Raw genomic sequence first — 16,480 nt, forward strand, 5'->3', positions numbered from 1 at the left:
AGGTACCGACTATGTTGCTATTTTAGGCGCCTCCGTAGCCAGGTGGGAAGGAGCAGCAGTGCGTAGCACACGCTTCTTGATTAGACCGGGGTTCGAGCCCGTCACCACCAAATACGGAGGATGCGGAAAGGTCAGAAATGACCACCGCATATTCACGGAGCAATATGGCCTTAGTTGCTAATGCTCCTAAAAAAAACCAAATAACAATAATGTTGCTATTTTAAGACTATGTACCGACTATGTTGCTATTTAAAGAGTACTTTAAGTAAAGATTTTGTGGTTGTAACCTTTAGAAATAGTGTTGGTCCTTAAGTTTTGCATACCAGTGTACTTAGAACAGATAAAGATAAAAGTAAATAAAAAAAATAGCAACATAGTCGGAGCTTCAGTTGTGCAATAGCACAGCAGTTAATGATGCACGTGTATCTCTTTCTTTCTTCACATAAACGCCACCCTGGAATACATCTTTGGCTGAATGAGTTTCGCCACGGGCATTTGAAGAAATTCTGACAGAGTGACACAGGCAACAAACAGATCTATACGATGAATAATTTTATAATTATGCTGCCAGTTTGAACTTAATAATGAGTGTAAAAGTAAAGAGATGTCATTGTTAAGGTCCCCCCCCCCAAACGTAATGTTTTATAGAATAGCACTAAAAAACATGAAATGAAACATTTTTCTCGCTCTTCTCTTCTAGATACATATCGCTCTTTAGGGTTCTTGACTCGAGTAAGACTTTTTCCGGTGAAGAATTCTTTTATCTCATTAGCATATTCGCTTGCTTGACGCCTAATAGGACAACTGTAGGCAGTTTACCAATACCGATGCGGCTCTTCTCACATCCAATATGCAATACGATGAGTCAGCTGTGGAAACAATCTACATAAATATTTTAATGAGTTGTTCGAATGCATCCACTGCTGGAGTTCAAGATCACATCGAAACAGCTAGCGCCTAGGGTTTTAATTTCAGTGGCGAACGTGTATGTATGTAGGGAATTGTATTAACATTCTTTCTCCTTGTCTACTTTGTACCAGCCTGTGGTGGGCAACGTCCAGTCACTAATTTTCTTGTCTTAGCGAATACATAAAGAAAGAGGTGGGAAGGAAGATCAGTGCTGGATGAAGCAGAATGAAAGTTATATTTTAGAAGGCTTTTCGGCATACTTAATATACTGTGGATCGTTGGTGGAATTAATACTTACAATTAAGTGGAAGGACAGAGGGGAACGAACCAGGGACGTTCGTGCTTATTGTCTTATTGGAAGTGGAAAGTTGCTGACTTCATAAGTAACACCTTCTTTGCTCAATTTTAGCTCTGTCAGAATTTTGATGACGGAACTCGTTTTTTTTAATATTCAGTGTTGTGTTTTTTGTATATAAATGAAGGTAGAAATCCAGAGAGGATTTTCACCTTAATATCTGACCAAAACTAGTGAAGTCATCCATTTAGTTTAGCTTGATTTTTGAAATACTGTACGTAAGTAGCTTTTGATGTTATACTGCGATTTACAACAAGATGATTCTTTCTGTCGCTTTTGAAGAAAAAAAAAAGAAGTCATATTGCATAGTACAAAACATAAATGGATTCAGATTCGATATGCATGGAAAGTTGAGTTTTAGCACTAAATTTATCAATATCATGCCTTTGCAAGTTATTCCTGAAATTTACTTTGCGAGAAATTGGCAGCAAGAAGGTTCAAGTATTATTTGTCCTCGGAATTTAAATATAACTTTCCTGTACCGCTAGGCACTTAAATATGGAGCATATTCCAGATAGCCCTATAAGCAAAACAGAAAAAGAAAAAAATTTCACGGCGCTGCGTAACAATTGCACCTTTTTATTAAAGTACGGTACATGTACTTTCCATTTTTGAAACTTTCTTTAAAATCGAGATGTCTAGCTTTCAGCCAATATATTAAACCCTCTCAATCATAGTTTAGACGTTTTCCAAACACGTGAACAACGTGCCATGTAAATCTGAAAAACGAAAATTGTCAATATTCGAATTTAAGGGGGGGAAAATCCTCACAGAACATTTTAATAGCTGCCTGTTGCTGATTCGAACCACAAATATTGTTATAAAAACTTTTCATATTAAAAAATATCAGTATGTGTTTTGACTTCGGATTTTCGATACGAAACCTCTGTTTATCGATGAAATAGATAGTATGGGTAAGCTGATTAGCAGAAACGATATATCGCAGCTCTATAGGCGCCAAGTTTTTTTTAAAAGCCATAGAACCAAGTTTTTTTTTTTTTTTTTATGTGAACCCCAAACACGAGAGGTATTTTAACCTATAGTACTTAGTACTGTGCTTGGGTTGGAGGTTGAGAAGACGAAAGGAGATATTTGTTGACACTGGACTTGAACTTCTGTAGATTGTAATTTTCAGGAAATACGTATGAAGGAAGGTTGTTCCAGAAAACGGCAGTTGAATGAATAAATGAAGAAGATGAAAAGTTGGTTCTGTGGGTTTGAAGTTGGACAGTAAATGGATGTTGGCTGGTTGCGGCACGTGTTCGGACTATTTTGAAAGAGAGAGCAGGAATTATAGAAGACAATTCAGAAGAATTATGCCCATGGAAGTATCTGTAGAAGAGGCATGCAGCAGAAACAGTACGTCTATGAGAAAGCGAGTGGAGAGACTCTGTTAGAGATGAATCATTAATTAACCTAACTGCCCTCTTCTGAATGGAATCAAGAAGCCTGAGAGAAGTTTTGGGGGCACCACCACCCCAGATGTGGGAACAATATTCCATGATTCCAAGTTTAAACATAATGGAGGAATGCTTCAGTATTTCCACCTCTCCCCTCATTATTGAATTAATAATTCTTAAAAGCCTCTTCAATATGGCTGTAGTTAGCTGATATCAAGCGAATGGAGTAGGTTTTTTTTTTTTTTTTCCCCGTTCCCAGTATGCTGGTGAAAACACACACACACGTTATCACTTGCAGTGATTATAAATAGAATACAAAATAATAATAATAATGAACTTTTATCATTCACCTAATTGCTGGTTAACGAAATAAAATTACAAGTAGTAATGCATTCTTGAGTTGACCACTCGGCTACGGCGGGCTTATTTTTGCAGCGTCTGGAGACTAGTCACCGATGATGTCTAAATCTAATTGAGATATTTAAGACCTTGAATGGTTGAGTAAGCTCAATGTTGGTGGAATCCTTCTTCTTGCTCAGACCACATACATGACTAAGCATAAATTCAAATTGAGGAAGGATGGTAGCAGGTCGGATGAACAGAAATTTTCCTTCAGCCAGAGGGTGGGTGATTGTTGGAACCAAATCCCATCTGGTGTTGTGGAGGTGGGTAGTTTGAATAAATTCAAAGAAAAAGTGCTGTTTTTTTTTTTTGGTTGATGCTGCATAAGCTTGCTTTCTTGCATCCTCTGTCACTATTAATACTAAAAATAACAATAATAAAAAGTATTTTACAAAATATTCATCGGTAAAAAATTTATAGTATGCTTTAACATAGATATATTAAGGTAATTTTGGGAAATTCATGCAGGCGGTACATTTGGTGTCTCTGATTTAAAGGAATTCGAAATGCCTATTTCTAGTGCAGAGTACATTAATATCCAGAAGTTAAGTTAGAAACTTAAAATCTGAGCTCTAGGTGAAATAAAAATATGTACTTGATCGAATTTATCAAATATTTTGTACTAGAGTATTATTAGAGGGCTCGGAATATGATTTTTCATTTCAAACTTTTTTTCATTTCAAATTCAAATTACGTTGAATTTGAAATGGGATTTTCGTATATTTTCACGAATCAGTCATGAGATGATAACTACTCAGAACTAAACGGACTAAAGGGAGGATTATCTGGAATATCAAGCTCTCTATTCAAGTCCTTCAAAATTCAAGACTTGAATAGAGAGCTTGATATTCCAGACAATTCTCACATGAGCTCTCGTGCTGTTTGCAAGTGGGAAAAGGACGAGAGAACAAAATACACTGGCTGTTTCACAGAATTTCCTTTCCTCAAAACAAACTGTACAATTTGTGTTGGTGGCTGATGAGAGAGCTCCAGGTTGGCACCTCGTTGTTAGGGTCAGATAGCAATTGTGCTGTGGTTTATAGTTTTCTTAAAGTAGCCAAATAAGCCCTTGAGTGTCTAGATAAAATGCTACGTCTTCTAGGGTCCCCCCCCCATTTCCACTTTTCAATAATTCCCCAAGGTAATCGAGGGAGCTCGCAACTGCTTCATGGTATGACTACCATAGTGTTACTGATTCACTCTGATCACCACTGACCACTTTGCTGATTTACATTCTGTTTACAGAAGAGGAAACTTACTTCATTCGTATTTGAATAATCATATATAAAAAAATACCTCAAAGCATAGATAACCTTTTTAAAAGAAGAAGAAAAATAACCCATCCGAACCTTATATGGAGCCCCCTGGTTTCCCTTCAAGTTTCCATCTAGCTAGATTGCCATATAATATATATTTTAAAATCTATATATAGTCTTTGATAAAGGGATATGAGAACTACATAATTATATTGTATATCGAACATGTAGGTTATTTACCTTTGGCCACAATAAACGTGCTCGAACAAAAAAAGCAGAAAATCATGGTTGTTGTAGGAGTTTTAGGCGCACCAGTAACTTAGGCCATATTGCGACGTATATAATATGTCTGTAAATTGCGTGTGTTCTGTGGTCGATTTGCTGTTTGCTGGACAAAAAACATTTTCCCGGAGAAGAAACCGTGCTATCCTCGCTTGAGACCAACTAACTCAGCCACATTGTAGAAAAGGCCCTTAAAAATTCCTTGCGTCATTTACGACATTCCAACCTTTTCCACCCAGTGTGGCGAGGACGGCGACTCCCCACACCGGGTAAGTAGCACAGTTTCTACCAACCCACGAAGACAGAAACCCATGGCAAGTGTACTAATAACTACACACTGATAGATGATTAAAAATCTATGGTGGGCCTTGTCTGACTCACCTACCTTATATAATGAAATTTTTTTTTCCCTTTAAGTTTGTATTGCAGCAGTACAAAAATTATATGAGCGAATGTTTCAATAGATAAAAACTTTAACTTAATTACAAAGACAACGTGGTTAAATTTACAAACTATTTTAAAAATGAAAAGTTGTCTAAAGTTTAACTTTAGACAATTTTTGATTAGTGGGAGAAACCTTTGTTTGTAGAGGTTAGTCAAAGTCGTAGAACTGTTTCTGCTCCATCTCTATGAGTGTCACCTTAGTGAGGTTTCACTTTTGTTCCCTTCGCGCTGGAAAAATATTACTACTAGTCATCTAATGTAAAAATTTCGTACGAGTAATTACTTAACTCAATTTCCGCAGTCCATGAAAGTTCCTATTGTGCGGAATATATGTTACAGACAATGTCGAACTTCTGTTGACAAATTTTGACTACTATGACAGCATCTAGGAATAGACGAATCCTAAATTACATAGCAGTGTTTAATGTTTAGTAACTATATGTTTTCCTGTAACCATAAACGGAAACAAAAAAAAAAAAAAAAAAAAGTCATTAGAATATTATCGCAGACTTCCGTTTTTTAAACCAGGTGATTTAGTTCTAGGAACAGAAAGTTAATTTGCAAATTTAGTTTCTGGGTTCTTATCAGTAGTATTGGCACTTATTAGTTTCCCTTTTCTACATGAGCTGTAGTTGATTTTTCTGTATCTCCTGTCACTGTTATTCAAAGCGCGTTATTTATTTTCCTTTGCCACGTTTCTCTTGGGTAGAAGTTCACGCACAGATTTTCTCCTTTGCGTTAAACTCTGATCGATGAGTCCTGTTTTTTGTTGTTATGAAATTAGTGTCTCTGGTCATTACCCTTACATACAGAGATCATTAGTTGCTGTAGCCAGTAGCTAATTACAGGAAAAAGTAATCGTGACGCTGTCATAAAATGGTGTCTGGTTTATTTTCCTTTCCTCTTTTCGCAACACATTAGGGCCTCATATTTTATCTGCATTGTCCTAAATATACTCTCATTTAAAATATTGCCGAGATAGTGCCAAAATAAGCCTCGAAGCTGCAAACGTTAGTACAGAACCTATAATTCATAAATGAATACAGTAAGGTAAAAATGAGATTTTCTGTATGCTGTTAGGGAAAGAAAGCCTCTAAATATGAAAGGCAAACTGTTTTTTTTATAGCCTGGCGACATATTCTTGTGAACGCTGTAGGCTGTAAAATGTTAATTATTTTATTTCATATGTAAATTCGTGTTTGTTAATACAGATAACGTGCACTTTTATCTTGACTTCCGTGACATCTTTTATCTCATTCGTGTTTGACGAGTGCTAAAGAAGTAGAAAGCGAAATTAAAAGCCCTGTATTGATCAAAGACTTTACAATACAAACAGTCATTTAACCATGCTTTGGTAATAATAGGGACACGGCCAGTTTTAGGGGTAGGTGACCCTTGCGGTTCCCTGGGCTGTCCATTTTATAATTTTATAAAAAGAAGTTTCAAGTTACAAAATAACGTCTGTTTTATCACAAGATCTCTGTGGTGTTGCAAAAGTTTTTTCGTATTTCTACTTATTTTTAGATTACTACTCCAATTTTATCATAAAACTTACACTGAGTGGTCACTTTATTAGGTGCATTGCTCTCATCATGAAATAGAGTGCTCCTTCAGCGAGAAGATTATGTGTTTGTATCATGCGATATAAAGTAGATAGGCAAATACATAGGGATGCTGTATGAGTGCGGTTCAGCGCAATGCGTGACCTTTGAATATGGCATAATAGCCAGCGGAAAAAACGCCGGTATCAGTATTAGAAATGGCAACCTTGCTGGGATTTTCACGGTCGACTTTCTCCCAGATTTATCGGGTAAAGTACCAAGTAACATCTGGCCAACGGCAATCCTGTGATCGGAACTAGCGACCAGAATTGTAACATTGCGTTGCATTTGATGCGAGAAGCTAACAAAACTTGTGCAGGGTAATAGAAAGGTTAGAGTGAGTCAAATAATCCAGTACAACAGTGGCAACCAAAGAGCCATTTCAGATAACACAGCTCCTTGTACCTTGTCGCCATTAGGGTGTTGCAGCGGACGACCGAACCGGATTCCACGACAGCTCCTGTCGATCAGAAGAAAAAAAAAAGTACAGTTACAGTGGACTCAGCAACAGCAACACCAACACTGTACAATGGAGGATTGAAAAATCGTTGCATGGTTGATAAGTCTCAAGTTTTTGGTGTTTCGTGCTAGAACCGGAATTTCATGGTGGAGAAACCAGTTGTGGCGAAAAGCATGGGTCCATAGATTCATCCTGCCAGATGTTGACATGAAGGTGGTGATGGTGGCTGTGTAATGGTGTGGGGAATTATATCGCCACGCACTGTGCCCAATTGACACCAGTGCACCAACATTTGAAACAATTTTCCGACCAGGCTCATTGCTTAATGGTTGTAATGTTATCTGTCTGAGATTGTACTATTCCAACAGGATAATGCGCCATGTCACAAAGCTAGAATTGTAAAATTGCTGTTCCCAGTAATGCGAGAGTGACTTCATCCTATTATGATAGGCTCTCTGGTCATCAGATCTCAATTCCGTTGAGCACCTGTGGATATGAGCTCTTCGCAGTAGAGATCAGCAACCATCCAATATGCAGCAACTGTGGGAAGCCAGTTGAGTCAACATGAACCAGCGTGCCTGTTCTGAATTATTTTTCCTAACGCTTTCAGCTGCTAATAGTCCTGTGCTTAAAGATTTCATTGGCTGATAGTGCGACATGCCTTTCTCATAAAAAACAATTTCGATTAAATAAATATTCTATTATCAGACGGGGTATAAGCTACAAGAATAGTCTCATTTTGTGTTATTATGTAGGTTCGAACGAGGAGCGTGGCAGCGAGCAAGCAGGTAACCACTGGAAGCCCTTTCTGTGGCCAAGCTGATCTGCTGCTAGACCATGCGTCCGTGTCTCAAATATAAGATGCATCTCTCTCTCTCTCTCTCTCTCTCTCTCTCTCTCTCTCTATATATATATATATATATATATATATATATATATATATATATATATATATATATATTGCTTTCCATCATGGGCATTCTACATAACAAAACTCAAAGAGGGGCACGATTGAAGCTGAGTGTTAAAGTCAAGTCAAGTACAGCGTTTCTTATGTCGTGTGTTCAATTTTACATAATACCAAGGAATACAGTATTGTTTTAGTTTCTGTCTTGCAAACTGTTCAGATTCTATTTGATCGTCCGTCCCGGATGAGTGTAAACAGAAAAATTTAAGTGTAGACGCCTTCCTCATCCATCTAAATATATCACTTCAATGACATTTCTTATTGTTTGGACGTGCAGTTCTTTTCACTGCAAATTTTCTCACTTCAAAATTTCCTTGTTTTCTTAACGAGACTAATTTCCCTCTACTCCTTAATATCCATCTCTCTCTCTCTCTCTCTCTCTCTCTCTCTCTCTCTCTCTCTCTCTCTCTCTCTCTCTCTCCCCTAAAAGTTTAGTAGATTTTTATAGTATGAAAAGTTTGATTTTTTTTTTTTTTTTTTTTTTTTCCATTGCGATCTGGTTGAAGATCAATCTTATTTATTAATAGTCAACCTAGTAAATATAAAATTGTTCCATTCAGGGCTGGTTAACATAGAATGGAATTTTGTATTGATAACAGCGGTTGACGTATAGCTTATTCGCTGTTCATTTTTTTTTTTTTTTTTTCTGTACTAAAAGTGCAGAGTTATAGGTTATTATACTGGTATACTATTGTTGTTGGCATGGGCATGCCTCACTGACCAATTGGGGGCATCTTCTCTATCGCTCCCATATTTCTATCTTTACCCCCCAGTCTTCTGTCTCCCCTCCTACTCTATCTATATACAATGCGAACGCCCCACACACTAAATTTAACAACACTCAAAATAATCTTCGCCCAGTCTCGGCCTATCCATCTATGTAATATCAAACCCCCCAGCGGTGTGTATAGGCATACAACATATGGTGTATGCAGACAAGTGAAATGAGTATATACATACATATTATGATTCTTTTTTTTTTTTTTTTTTTTTTTTTTTAAGGTCCTAGCCGCCGAAATCTCAGGAAACTAAGCGGCAGGACCTGCCAGAGTAACTAAGTCTACTGGGTTCCTGGTCTGCCTCCACGGGGCGAAGGTGGGGCAACGTTGGGCTGCAACAGGGGCCCAGCGGCTAAATTACCAGATGAACAACGGTACACGACATTACACATGTACAATACCCACACACTTTTAAATCTCTGGCATTCCCAGCAAACTGGTATACCCACAATGAAAGCAACGCGGAGATGGGGGAAACCCCTGGTGCCGCATGACATCAATATACCTTACACCTTACCTTATACTATTGTTGGCATGCTAGTTCATGTCTCCTAGCTCAGAGTTTCGCAAACTTTTGTGACATACGGACCTCCCCTTTTAGCTTGAAAAACTTTTCTTGGGCCCTCACGCTTAACAAGATTTTTTCACTTTTAAAATATTTTTCAGAAATTTCTGATATTATTTGTGAACCCCCTGAAGCATATCTACGGACCCCCAGGGATACGCGGACCACAGTTTGCGAAATGCTATGCTAATTAGTTACAAAAACACACACACAAAATCTCAGATGGATTTCTTTTGGTCTGCATGTTTGACCCGCTCCTGATCTAAAGCCACAGGATTTTGCTCGGAGAGTGCCTAAAAAGACCTTGTGTGGGAGAGTTCAATGAATGCAATATTACTGGGACATTTTCGTATAGTTGTGAAGGGGGGGGATTATTATTGCCACCGCTTCGTTCTTACTCATGTTACGCTGATCTCAGAAACTTTCATTGGATTTGTACTGCCAGGCCGGAAGGTTGGAAACTATTTCGACTGTCGATCCTGATTTAATTTCTTTTGGCCAGCAAAATTAAAATGAAAAAATTAAGTTATGTGCCAGTTGCGTCACATTTCAGGCGCATTTTTGTTAACTTTTATTCAAATATTTTATGTAGCCTGACATAGCCATGGGGCCAACTCAGAGATGTAATAGTACACGTGTTTGGGTTAACCGTGGTTCGAGTTCACGTGGCTGCTATATATGGTAATGTTCCTGCAATATACGGTAATTCTGTATCTTATAAACTGCTCTTAGGTGGTCGTTCAGGAGTATAAACAGAAAATTTATATATTTTATTTAAACAGATGTATTTTGAAATTTAATTAAATTTTGTTTAATATAACCAAGATACCAATAAAAATTCGTCCACTTTGTCTGAGTTTAATAAAATTAGGAATGGCCGATAGATGTTTCTAAAAAGGGCCAAATATAAAATTCGTGAACTCTCTTCATCTGGAGTTGAGTTATTATTTGTGGATGAACTGACTTGTTGAAGCTGATAGGCCTTCACTTAATTGTTCCAGCAAGAGATGGCGACCAGGCTTTTAAGGTTTTTTTAGAACGCCTCCTGCGTTCTGTTTCTTTAATTTCAAATTTTTGGTTAAGGGGGCATATCCCCCTCTGCCCACCCCTGAATACGCCCCTGGCAGCAGCAGTATTTTACATACTATGAGTAAACGTGTCGTATGGGGAGGATTTAAATTTTACTCGAGCCGATATATAAACCATCGTAAATTTATATATATGTTTGTTGTCATTGAAAGGATTGTTAGTAATGATTACTGATAGGATTTTTTACGGTGGCTGTCATACGCACAGGGATTCGCCATCAGAAAATTCTGTTTACAATACGTGACCTTCCCTTAATTGTTGCAGCACCCTCACTTGAACAAATCGAATTATCATAAATGTCGTTGATAAGATGTTCGTTAAAATCGCTTGTCTTTGAAGGAACGTGCCTGTATCTCCCATGAGGGAATTGAACTCAAAATCTCATCACGCGCTCTGCCAAATAGTACCAGCGGGGCACAACGTTTTATGTCTCCGCAAAGCCATCTTGAGCAATGGCAGTTAAATGGCACACACGGTGTTCGGTCTGGTCGGAAGGTTGCGCATTGTGGTTAGAGGAGAAAGAAAGAATGAAAGAGCCCCGGGCGGATCAGGTACTCCTTAGTGGCCTAGTGTTAGCCGAAGATCCGTGTCCCTGTTGCCGGCCTGTCCCAGCCTATCGTCACGACCCGCCAAATACATACACACACACAAGCCGCCTGCCTGACTTTGCCCCGTAGCAAGGAATGCGACCTTTTCGTACACTCGGTGGCTCGACTATCTGTTGCTGCAAAAAGTAAACAACCGAGGCACACGCGCATGTGGGGGAAACAGACACCCTTGAAATTTGAAATGCACCCAGTCGTGAAAACTGTCCAAACTGTGTGTCTGTATGTTGACAAGCTGTAATCCAAAATAGCTCTGTGTTATAAATATAGATGTAGCTATTGTAAAACTGATGGAAAAGATGCTGTTTGCATTTTAGTGTGTGTGGTGCGAGAGAGAGAGAGAGAGAGAGAGAGAGAGAGAGAGAGAGAGAGAGAGAGAGAGAGAGAGAGAGAGAGAGAGAGCTTTATTCTGTTTGAGATATGGAGAAAGCATTTTGATCCGATTTTTCTCTTTGAAAAGCCATTTAAACATATTTTAACCAATCATTCCATTCCTTGGAGAGAGAGAGAGAGAGAGAGAGAGAGAGAGAGAGAGAGAGAGAGAGAGAGACCCAAGAACCTTGGCTGTTGAAAAGTTCAGAATTTTCTGAACTTTTCAATTTTCTGGCAGCAGTTAAAAGTTGATTTTTTTTTTTGTGTTTCCCCTACTGCTGTTTATTTTTTCTATAATATCTTTATTGCAATCAGCGAAAATAAGTAAATTTTACATGGATGCTTGATGCAATGCCCATAACAGCAAAAATGCTAAGGGTTTCATATTCCAAAGATCACAAAGTTGTATATATCAAACAAATACCATCACTTTTTTTTTTCGCACAGTGAAGCTGCATTGGCCCATGAAAGGCATCACCCGGCAAAAATCTTTGAGTCATTCGGAATATCCGGACTATTCCCTTGTGATAACCTTCTTTTAGCGAACTTCCTGTCAACTGGCTCTACCTGCATTCGTAGTCGGCCGGTCCACATGCCTTGCTGGCCCGTGGTATGTCGCCGCAGTGAACCACGGGAAACAGAGGCTCTTTCCTCCTCCCCGTTTGTCCCAGGTGTATGTGAAGGCCATGGCAATTTGGTAGTCCCGCCTGGAGTTGGAGCGTGGCTTAGTGCTTAGTTTCTCTCTCTCTATCTCTCTCTCAGCTTACTATTGTTATACACTGTAGCGTGCAACGGTTGGCGCGCTTCACTTCAAATCTGCTTTCAAAAAAAACAACACAATGGCAGCTGAATGGCTATTTTAAATAATACTCATCCGGAAAACCACTGTTTTGTATTTCATGTTTGATTGGCGGTGTTTATCCATAAATTTGAGGTTTCGGTATTAGTTGGAAAACATGACAATGTCCAAGACACGGCTTCTTTATTTTTATCGATCGCATTCAAGTTAGGATTATGTGGGAAACTCGGTTTCTTTCATCATGGTGTTCGGATTATTTATTTGGGATCCCACAGCGTCTTGCTGGTTTTATGTGTGAGCCTGATGTTTGGTGACATGATCTTAGAGAGGCATTCGTGGGTGTGTTATTATGTACAGGTAGGTCTCTATTAGTTTCTGTATTTTGTTTTTGAATACAAATTTGCTATTGTTAATTTTATATTTATGCAGAATTTAATTTATATAAATATTCCAGCCCCTGTTGTTCCCTACTCTCAATCTCCATGGTTATTCCTCTGCAGATTGAGAACTCGTATTTGAACCATATTGCCAAGCATAAATATTTTTCAGAGCAATCTGAAAAGTATGTTATTGTTATAACAAACCGTTTATTATATAGAACCATTCGATAAACAAGTACAGTATAGTATTACAAAACATTACCGTTCTACAAACTGTTCAATCTGTAACTTGGTGCACAATCATACTAATAAAATTGGGATGACGAAGCCTTTTTTTGTTTCCTGAATGCATTGGTTTAAGTCAGGACTTCCCCTTCCAATTAGTACTTGAACCAAAAGTGATATTCTGTATTCGAACTTAACATAATAATTCTAAGTGCAAACACAGTTGGAGTTACTATCTCTTTGGATCTGTTAAGTCTATCAGGTAATCAGAATTCCAATTCCTTTTTGATATATCTTAGTTTAGAAAAGTATTCAGAAGGCCAATATTTATCTCATTAATACTGACCTTGTGCAAACGAGAAGAAAAATTGTTTAAATTCTTTAAGCTGTGCATTGCGAAGAGAGAAGTTTACTTTTGCTACTCAGTGAAGTCACTGGGGTTTACCAAGCTGTGTAGTTCTGTATTTGAAGGATATTTTTTTAAGCAAGAAATTGAAAGTTTATTTAGTTTCATCTTATATAGGGATTTTATGTAACGTTTCATAAATTATGAAAATTTCTGTAGTCAAAAAAATTGGATTCCTCGAATTGAACGTGATTAATTAGGCTTAAAACTGCATTTTACAAATTAAGTTTTTCAGTTGTTAAACTTTCAAATTGTTTTTTGCCCTAACATGTTAGGTTGATCAATCGAATTACTAGTTCGAGTACATTTTTGTAACTAATCATGGCGTCTGAGACAATGCTTGCACGTGTTGGATAAAGTATGACAAAAAATATATTTAATGTTATTTTCGTCCAAATAGCCTTCCGGTTTTTAATATTTTCCAGTTACATTTCCAGTGCTGCCTGCATGTCTACTAATGTTTGCAAAATACTTAAGAGGACAAGCTCATACCTTTATTTTCAGCCGCCGAAGGTACTAGACTTCAGGGTCATATCCTGCATTTATTTGTAGAGCCGAAGTCCTCAGGCGGCACTCTATTGTACCTAGTTTCTTGACTCAGGCAGTAAATGTCGGTACCACGACATTTTAGGCGAACTTCTGAAGGTCGTGGTACGGATCTTCAGAGGTTCGCTTAAAAATTTCGTGTATATATATATATATATATATATATATATATAATGTGTCGTTTGTAGAATAAATAAAGTGTCTGCTGTCCCAGGAGTTTATAAAAAAGGGAAGTCAAGCATTATTCCGGGGAATCAGTGAGCTTTCATCATCATTTAACAGTAAAAAAAAATCACATTTTGATCATAAGGGAGGACTATATCGCCTTTACCTCCTACGTGAAACTACCACTACCACTATATATCATGAAGCATGTACATGCAATCCTGGATTTTTTTTTTTTTTTTTTTTTTTTTTGATAATTAGTAACTTCTGAAAACACGATATTAGTAAGAACAGTATTAAAAAAGAAAAAAAAAAAAACACTAATCGACGAAAAAAGTTGACAGCCAACTGGACTGCTTTTGCAATGTCTTTGGTCAGTAATGTAGCAGAAGATTGTTGGCAACTTTGGCAACGTTTTCATTTGGCAACAATGGTAGGCAAAAACCATTTTCATGAGCTTGTTGTGTAAAGCAAATTATACCCCGAAAATATTACACTTTTATTTTTAGATAAAAATGAAAGCTATTATATCATTCTACTAACGAAAGAGAGGTATTTTTTATTCATTATCCCTATATATTCGATTATTCATCAGATTCATGATGAATAATGTATCCTTCACCAAGTATAGCAAAACAGAATCTGATAGGACGAATTGTGGGAGAAAATCGAAGCTGACTGAAAGAGATCGATGAAAACTGAAAAGGACTGTAGTCCGAAAACATAGAACTACTGCCTCAAAAGTAACTGCATAACTTAATGTAAATCTTAGTAATCCAGTTTGTAGCAAAACAGTTCTGCCAGAACTTCATAACGCTAAAATATATGACAGAGTCGCTATTGCCAGGCCGCTTCTTACTGATGGTAATGCCAGAAAGAGGATGCAGTCTTTAGGTCCTATCATCACCCTGAACAGGCGAATTACTGTCACTGATTACCTTGATATTCTGAGTGACCAGGTTCGTTCCATGGTGCAAACACTGTTTCCCACAAATGATGCTATGTTCCAAGATGATAATGCTCCAATATACACAATCAGATGTGTCCAATCTTGTTTTAAGGAACATGAAATTGAGGCTAAGCATCTCCCGTAGCCTGCGCAATCACCAGACTTAAACGTTATTGATCCACTATGGGCATATTTGGGGGAGAGAGTGAGAAGCAGATTTCCTCCACCTTCATCACTCAGGGAGCTTGAAACATTCCTGTATGAAGAATGGCCTCTTAAGATAATTCAGTATTTATTTGAATCTATACCACGTAGGATGCAAGCTGTTTTAAAAGCACAGGGTGTCCAAACACCATATTAGTTCGTACTTGTAACTCTTATTACAAGTGTTTCCATTATTTTATCCATCCCCCTCTCTGTATCTTTGATAAATGAGTTAAATATATATAAACATTACATTAAAGAAATACTCAAAATGAAAACAGGAAAAGAAAGAAAGAAAAGAAAAGTAAAAAATACCAGCTCTGGTATAAATCATATTTCTCGGTTATCAGGAGTTGGAAGTATAATCCTGCTTGAAAGGAGAGAGAGAGAGAGAGAGAGAGTAGTAGTAGTAGTAATAGTAAAAATTGAGTTTCATATTGTTTCTTGTAACTGTTATTGGTACTTGTTTACACTACTTCCGTTTTATCCCAGGTTTTACTGATAATTAAATACTGTATACCTTTAAACTAGAACGAACTATATTTTGTATAAACCTCCGCACCTCGATTATTGTTGTTCCCCCTTCCGTACCCCAAGCCAAAAATTCCAAGACTCTCATTGCATTTCAATCGGATGCCTAAACTATTACTGGTGGGAGTTGACAGTATTTAAAATTTTAAGGCGTTCACTCATTTTCAATTTGAAGCACGTAGTCACACAGTAAGAATTGGCACTTTATTATTATGCCCTCCAAGGGGATCTTTTAGGGTGTGGCTTCAACTACTCAGAGATTCTAAACTCACTCCCCGCAACAGTTTTGAATTGACTGTTACTCGTGCTTGTGCATAAGCAATAAACTTCAGCTTCATAGTTTGATTGTTCTCGAGAACCTTGCCAAGTAATCTAATAAGGTTACTAGTAACTGATATCATATCGAATTGTAACAGTACTTAGGTGTAATAACGTATATATATAAACACCTTTTTTATTTTCATTCACACGGTGTTTTGAAAATCTTTTGAAGTTGCCGAAATATTTGCAAACTATCAGTTTATAAAACTTCATCAACAGAAGGAATGCACGTGCGGTTACTATGGAAACTCTCCAACAATGTATACATGTTTATTTCATATTCCAAGACTTCGCAAACAATGAACTTCTATTTTATATTGATTTCTTTTTTTTTTTTTTTTTTTTTCATAGTATAAGCTGTTTAAGTTTTTAAAATTTTAACAAGCAAACAACGACTAGTTAAAAATCAAAATTTGCTCTTCTATTGGATTATTTACGAAATCGAACTGTCTAGTTTTGATGCGTAGA

General features: G+C 37.4%; 1 protein-coding gene across 3 annotated transcripts in view; it reads left to right on the top strand.

The window, feature by feature from the left end:
* Window positions 1-16,480, top strand: part of LOC150083512 (rap guanine nucleotide exchange factor 2-like) — a 471,197-nt gene that overhangs the window by 130,402 nt on the left and 324,315 nt on the right. Inside the window, exon 1 of one of the 3 annotated variants that reach the window (XM_090378048.1) lies at window positions 12,205-12,642. The exons of the other annotated variants lie outside the window; for them this stretch is intronic. Within the exon in view, the coding sequence (XP_090234174.1) occupies window positions 12,635-12,642 (8 nt within the window). The 5' untranslated portion in view covers window positions 12,205-12,634. Of the gene's footprint in view, window positions 1-12,204; window positions 12,643-16,480 lie in introns of those variants that run through there. 3 annotated transcript variants of the gene reach the window in all.

The sequence above is a fragment of the Mastigoproctus giganteus genome, chromosome 7 (genome assembly GCF_048544385.1).
Source record: "Mastigoproctus giganteus isolate SK-2022 chromosome 7, ASM4854438v1, whole genome shotgun sequence".
NCBI lineage: Eukaryota > Metazoa > Arthropoda > Arachnida > Uropygi > Thelyphonidae > Mastigoproctus > Mastigoproctus giganteus.